This window comes from Physella acuta, unplaced genomic scaffold, assembly GCF_028476545.2.
Source record: "Physella acuta isolate Inbredline_101_S28 unplaced genomic scaffold, ASM2847654v3 ptg000063l, whole genome shotgun sequence".
Taxonomy (NCBI): domain Eukaryota; kingdom Metazoa; phylum Mollusca; class Gastropoda; family Physidae; genus Physella; species Physella acuta.
The window spans coordinates 228,078-235,907 of NW_026731583.1; the positions used below are offsets into that span (position 1 = coordinate 228,078).

The 7,830-nt window shown below is 35.4% G+C and overlaps 2 protein-coding genes across 2 annotated transcripts; one reads left to right on the forward strand and one right to left on the reverse strand.

Annotated features, from left to right (window-relative positions):
- Window positions 1-245: 245 nt before the first annotated feature.
- LOC131950942 (uncharacterized) lies at window positions 246-3,402 on the forward strand. The gene is made up of 3 exons (XM_059313157.1): window positions 246-328; window positions 1,108-1,186; window positions 2,233-3,402. Exons 2-3 carry the CDS (start codon window positions 1,123-1,125, stop codon window positions 3,153-3,155), a joined length of 987 nt encoding a protein of 328 aa, XP_059169140.1. The 5' UTR covers window positions 246-328; window positions 1,108-1,122; the 3' UTR covers window positions 3,156-3,402.
- Window positions 3,403-4,954: 1,552 nt separating this feature from the next.
- LOC131950449 (uncharacterized) lies at window positions 4,955-7,006 on the reverse strand. Its single transcript, XM_059312607.1, has 5 exons — window positions 6,961-7,006; window positions 6,706-6,852; window positions 6,223-6,440; window positions 6,021-6,086; window positions 4,955-4,961 (listed from the first exon to the last, which is right to left on the reverse strand). The coding sequence occupies exons 1-5, from the start codon at window positions 6,979-6,981 to the stop codon at window positions 4,955-4,957; spliced, it is 459 nt and encodes a 152-aa protein (XP_059168590.1). The 5' UTR covers window positions 6,982-7,006.
- Window positions 7,007-7,830: the final 824 nt, after the last annotated feature.

The following is a 7,830-nucleotide window of genomic DNA, read 5'->3' on the forward strand; positions in this document are numbered from 1 at the left end:
CAATGTGATGTATCAAACATATTACTACAAGTTTATGTATTAAATACACCATAAAAATGTCAATATCAAACACAACACCTAGAGCCGTTTATCAAACACACCACTACAAAATCTTTAGTCGAAGCTATATCAGTATTCAGATAAATAATATCTGGTACACTTCAAAAGATAAAATGTTTAGGTCGTGATAAGGCTATGGTCTGCCACTAAAGTAATGAACCTGCTATAATATGTTAGGCTATGGTCAACACACTAGTGTCATCAAGCTGCTATCATACGTTAGGGTTCAAACCGTGGACGTTATTCTCTGATACCCAAACAAGGAATGGTGTGTTGGTTCTTTTTAATCTAGCTGTACATTGTTTGTGTGTGCGTGATTCGTTGTTCTTAGCACCAACAATTTGCTTTTCTTTAGTTCAAGATAGTTTAAAAGGGTATTGACTGGGTAGGTGTTTTAAATTATATGCATTAGTTTACGTCTTGTTACAGACACGTAATGGTGTCTTAAGTCTTATTGTAGGCATAGGTCTGTCATGTATCGTTATAAGCTTGCGTATGTCACACCACGCGTTATTCATATGTTTGTCATATAAACCTTTCATAAGTTTTGTTATACACAATGCCTATCAAAAGTTTTGTTATACACAATGCCTATCGCAAGTTTTGTTATACACAATGCCTATCGCAAGTTTTGTTATACATAATGCTTATCTCAAATTTTGTTATACATAATGCCTATCGCAAGTTTTGTTATACATAATGCTTATCTCAAATTTTGTTATACATAATGCCTATCGCAAGTTTTGTTATACACATATGTCTCTCATATGTCTCGTTATATTGTTTCTAACATGTCTTATTATACACATGTGTCTCTCATATGTGTTGTTATAATGTTTGTAATATGTCTTGTTATACACATGTGTCACTTATATGTCTTGTTATACTCACGTGTCTGTTTTATATGTCTTGTTATACACCTTATGAAATTACGTCTTAATTTTTTAAAATCCATCATGGCTGTGATAAAAACGTGTATTCTAGGTACCAATTGTGTAGCTGCTTATATTGACATTTTATAATTAATTAGTTAATATTATCCCATAGATTAAATAATTCAAAATGGCGACTGTAGATGACAAGAGTTATGAAGTTCACAATGATGATCTGTCGCACCATTTTAACGGTAACTATGGAAACCAACAAAGACATATTCAGCATTACGATTTACACTTTGTTTAGATTCCAGTATGTTTTGATCGGGTACTTTTATCGGTTAAAGAAAATAGTCTCGAATGGTTTCTACGGAAGTGGGCACTATAAAGGTATTATATGATGGTGATAGTATCACCAGTGCTTCTTCCAGACTATTTTTTTCCGCGGGCGCAGTTGATTTTTTCGGGGGGAGGGGGGTCTACATAATCCGGGGGGGGGGGGGGGTGGCGGATACTAGTAAAAGTATATGTTTACTATATAAATTCCATCTAGTTCGGGGGATGGCAGATTTTCTTCTGGGGCTCCGCCTCTTGGAAGAATCTCTACGTATCACATAATGTGATATATGAACTTAATATTGTACTCTTTGCTGGAGGTATTATTATACCAGGGGTCTCCAAACTACGGCCCGCGGGCCGAATGCGGCCCGCGAAGTCCTCTCATCCGGCCCGCGGAGATCTTTTTGTCTAAGGAAAAATAGTTTGCTGGTGATGGTTGAGGAACTTTGCCCAAAGAAATCAAAGACATGCCTGGAAGAAACTGGCCCCCAAACTGAAATTTGATAGTTAATGTGGCCCTCGGTCTGAAAAGTTTGGAGACCCCTGTATTATACGATGGCAGTATTATCATCGTTATTATCTAATGGACGTGGTGTTATCTGAAGCTTGAAGTGCGTGTGTGTTATCTGGTAATGAATTTGGTATCTGTGTTAAAGTAGTATCATCTCGCAATAGTAAATATAACTAGGTTTAAGCTAGTATTATCAAGCAAGTGATATAACTAGGTTTTTATTAAGCTAGTATCATCTAGCAATAGTAAATATAACTAGGTTTAAGCTAGTATTATCTAGCAAATGATATAACTAGGTTTAAGCTAGTATCCTCTAGCAATAGTAAATATAACTAGGTTTAAGCTAGTATCCTCTAGCAATAGTAAATATAACCAGGTTTAAGCTAGTATCTTCTAGTAATGTTGTTTGTATATAAGTTAAACTACTGTTTAAACCTCGTTCTACAGGAACTCACGAAGTTCTAGAATGTCCTGAAGATCTAGATGAAACGGAAAAACACGACCCGACGTCAAAATGTAACAAACCACACGACAAGTATATTTTAGTCAAGGATTTAAGCCCTCGCCACTTCCCTTATGGTTACCAAGACAACGACCTTGTCAATTTCACCAAACTTCTGTCTGATTTAACCGTGAGGATATCGATATCATACGTCAGTCCAGATAGACCACAATTCATCAGTGGTACTAGTGCTGAATACCCGGGGTACAAGAACAGGGGAAAGAAGGCCTTGCTAGTGGGGACGGGGAAGGTGTGGGATGTGGTCAAGTACGCAGAGGACATGGATGTACCGGAGAGGACCTACAGGACGTGTCCTTGTCCTAAATGTCTCAAGTCTGATACGCCCGAGAAAGTGTGGTGGGAGGCGGTGGTACTCACAGCCAGGCACGTTGTGTATGATGGTGAGGAGGCGAGCAGGTCAAAGTGTCGATTATGGTATGATAGTGTTCAAACCCCCGTGGTTAACATCTACGGGTTCGAGTTGGCCGGGTCGTATTCTAACAGGGACAACTGCATGTTTTTTTGTGCAACCCACGACCTAGAAGTCGGTGAAAAGTTACAAATTATGTTGGACCGTTTTGAAGATCTTTGGTCTAGTGTCTGGAAAAAATACAAAGACCGCAATGATGAAGCGAATATAGTCATCATAGTGTCGCATCCTCACGGTAATGTTAAAAAGGTGTCGGTTGGTCACTGGGTAGACAGGCAAGAGGTGTCTAAAAACATCACCAGGTATACGTATACCAACAGCACATGCGCAGGTAGTAGTGGGGCGTTGGTCTACAGACTGGGGTATAAGGTAGCGGATCATCCACACAGTGGCACCAATCCCACGGGATTAAACTACAGTGGTCTAGAGGTAGACTAGGGCGATGTATGGAGCTAACTAAATATGGACTGGTCTAGAGGTAGACTAGGGCGATGTATGGAGCTAACTAAATATGGACTGGTCTAGAGGTAGACTAGGGCGATGTATGGAGCTAACTAAATATGGACTGGTCTAGAGGTAGACTAGGGCGATGTATGGAGCTAACTAAATATGGACTGGTCTAGAGGTAGACTAGGGCGATGTATGGAGCTAACTAAATATGGACTGGTCTAGAGGTAGACTAGGGCGATGTACTGAGCTAACTAAATATGAACTGGTCTAGAGGTAGACTAGTGCGATGTATGGAGCTAACTAAATATGGACTGGTCTAGAGGTAGACTAGGGCGATGTACTGAGCTAACTAAATATGGACTGGTCTAGAGGTAGACTAGTGCGATGTATGGGGCTAACTAAATATGGACTGGTCTAGAGGTAGACTAGGGCGGATGTATGGAGCTAACTAAATATGGACTGGTCTAGAGGTAGACTAGGGCGATGTATGGAGCTAACTAAATATGGACTGGTCTAGAGGTAGACTAGGGCGATGTATGGAGCTAACTAAATATGGACTGGTCTAGAGGTAGACTAGGGCGATGTATGGAGCTAACTAAATATGGACTGGTCTAGAGGTAGACTAGGGCGATGTATGGAGCTAACTAAATATGGACTGGTCTAGAGGTAGACTAGGGCGATGTATGGAGCTAACTAAATATGGACTGGTCTAGAGGTAGACTAGGGCGATGTATGGAGCTAACTAAATATGGACTGGTCTAGAGGTAGACTAGGGCGATGTATGGAGCTAACTAAATATGGACTGGTCTAGAGGTAGACTAGGGCGATGTATGGAGCTAACTAAATATGGACTACAGTGGTCTAGAGGTAGACTAGGGCGATGTATGGAGCTAACTAAATATGGACTGGTCTAGAGGTAGACTAGGGCGATGTATGGAGCTAACTAAATATGGACTGGTCTAGAGGTAGACTAGGGCGATGTATAGAGCTAACTAAATATGGACTGGTCGAGAGGTAGAATAAGATTGATATATGAAGCTAACTAAATAGCATTGAACTACAGTGGTCTAGAGGTAGACTAGACCAGTTTACCTGAATTTTCTTTAGATCGTAAACAAAAATTCATGATCATCTTCTTTTCATGTTCATGTCCAAGACGCATGGGGCTAATAAAGTATAATTCATCTGTCTCAGATACTTTGACATATGAAATGATGGTGTAGTAAGCACTATTTGTAGCCGCTTTTAATTTCCCTAGCTGGAATTTAGGTACCCATCAGAGCTGGAGGACTCTGGGACGTTTTACTGACTTGTACCCGGATTTGAACTTGAGATTTTCGGGTAAGAAGTCTAGCACTCTACCGCCGTGCCATAAAACAATGACACTTTATAATGTGTTATATCATCATCGTTAACAGTAATACAAACTATTTTGTATAAGTTTAGTCCTGATAGTCAGTACATTTGGTCTATTTGTTGATATAATAGTTATTTTTGATTGAATTAGTGTTGTATTTTATTGTCGTTGATTGACTATATTATATGAAGTTAATCGTATCTATGTTCTTCTACATCCTTACTTTCATGCATATAAAACTTAATTATATTTTGTTAGGAATCAAATTTCCTCAATAGAATAACACATTGTATTTTCTTTTTTATAAGAAAGATCATATAATTGTCACATACATGCAATTATATCCTATTATATCACGTTTTTTTAATATGTAAATTAAAAATGTTATAGTTACAATTTACAATAAGTCAGATCAAAAACTATGTTGTGATCAGATTCTGTAAGATGAATAGTTCTTATAGCATTATAAATGTGTTGTTTCTTTTCCTTTTTTTTTTAAATTTCGGTACGAGATAAACAAAAAGGTCTGTGTATCTATTCTGTTTCACTATTCTTTCACTTTTGTTTTATTATTATTCTATTCTATTTTTAAAGTATTTAATTCACATTGTCATCTAACTACGACAGTCGTATGTGTGAATAGAAACAACAGACGCTCATATACAATATAATCTAGCCCACATTGCTGGAGCACGCTTGTCGCATCGCAACACGCATATGGTGGATATAATTTTTTTAGCAGCTCAACATTTGCAAATATATTTAATAACTCAGAACCTTTTATATAATTTTTATTCTTGAACGTTGTTAGGATGTGTTTAACTTTTTACTGGAAACTGCAGGGCATCAACCAGTGTTTGCAGGGGGTTGGAACCGTATGCTTGAGTCTTTGGCAGATATTTTGTTTTCAAGCTTCCAAAAATGCTAAAATAAGAAACAATTTCTTGTATATATTTCTTATATATATTTCTTATATATATATATATATATATATATATATATATATATATTTCTTATATATATATATTTCTTTTATATATATATATATATATATATATATATATATATATATATATATATACATATATATATATATATATATATATATATATATATATATATATATATATGTATATATATATGTATGTATGTATGTATATGTGTGTGTGTATTTATTTATTTATTTAATTATATATATGTAATAATGTTGGCCTACATGCACACACAGTATATATATTTATGTATATATATATATATATATATATATATATATATATATATATATATATATATATATATATATATATATATATATATATATATATATATATATATATATATAAAGCTGCTTTAAATGGTAAGCTGGAATATTTACCAACTGAGTCATACCGACAAATAGTTGGCTAAAAGCGTAAAAGACGTCTTCGTGTGCAAATAGTTTTACCCTTAAGATGATATACAAGTGAATAGAAAGAAAGGTAAATAAAACAACTCACCTTATGGACTCTTTTTTCCCGCCTTCACTTGGTGTTTCTTCCTTCGTAATAAAGTATGAGGTAAATCTAAAAGAAATAAACCTTACACCGTCAAAGACATAACAGCAAGCATTTAGTTTTATAAATACGATTCATATAACATACAATTACATCTATGATAATATCCAAGTTGTTAGCAAGACAGACATACAAAACCGCTCACGCATTGAATTCCTGTACGTCCACTTTACTGTTGTGGTCTCTGTCTACGACATAAAAAATCGCATCGAGGTCCTTCAAGTCTAGAACCAGGTCCATATTGGTGTCCAGTTTCTCAAAGGTTGACTCGGCTGGGAATGAGGACTTGGGATCTTTCTTCTCATTGAACATTGTCTTGAATTCTTCCAGTCCCAGGGAGTAGGATATAACCTTGGCGTACGGCTGGGATACGTGGAATAAATAAAATTCTCTTACGAAATATGATGGAGCTTATTTTTTTTCTTTATTTGACTTACTAGACTAATATTTTGAAGCTTCGGAGGAACAAAACTTTATAGAAAGGTTAATGTATTTTAAGTTAACTTTTCCCAATATATATATATATATATATATATATATATATATATATATATATATATATATATATATATATATATATTGTCCAGGTTTAACCAAAATGAAAGTCTACACGCAGTTAACTTAACACCTTTGAAAAGTCCCTGAATTCGTAGTAGGTTATGCCGCCATCTTCGTCTTGATCCAGGTCGGAGAAGAGGTCAGCGTAGGTCAAGGCCGATAGAAGAAACATCACCAACAGCTTGTACATGGTTGGTCGTTGATCAAAATCTTTTACCTAAGAAAATAAAGATATCAGTGACTTTAGATAATATATCATATGCTAAATGTTACGCTTAAAACATTTGACAATCAGCTTTTGAAAATGTAAGCGAAATAAACCTACCCAAAAAATATTTTTCCTCATAAGACGCTCTTTAAACAATATTTTGTTTAGGGACAACAACAGGTAACACCAAGCCGGATAGCGAAACTGTTCCTTATTTAGAACTTCTTACGCTTAATATATGTAAATGCGATGCATTGAAGATAATATACTGCCGTGGCGTCTCTCAAATTTAGCGACGTGCGTCTGCAAATATTACAGAATCTAAATATAAAGAAAAGTGTGTAGACAATGGAAGCCCACGCGAAGATCTGTGGGAGCAAGCTCATGGGCAGCGGTGCTTGTATGGGCTAATCTAATGAGAGCTCATCAAAAGTAAGTTGGGTGGGTGGAGATGTTTAGCTACAGAACTTTGTTACTCAGCGGGCTTCACAGGATAAACTTTAGTTACACAGTTCATATATATAAAATAAACAGAAGGATATATATATATATATATATATATATATATATATATATATATATATATATATATATATATATATATATATATATATATATATATATATAACATAAAGTAAAAAGTAAAGATTCCCTTTCAAACCTGACGGTCTATGGGGCAAGTGAAGTAGAGTTCACTTGTTTCTGTGACCTCAGCATATGAAGAGATAGTGTGGTCAGCACTACTTTCCCTAACGTGAGCTAGGTACCCATCAGAGTACATATGTATAACATATATAGCATAATTTAAATAGTCATGTCTAAATGTCAACTTTTCATATGACATGTATTCAGATCATTTTTTTTACAAAATATTCCAAAATTTTAAAAAGAGACATCAAAAAATATACGCTTATAATTTTACATTGTAATATTGACGGTAGAATTAGTATATGCGCTCTCTATTCAGCGTCTTACCAAGTGAAATAG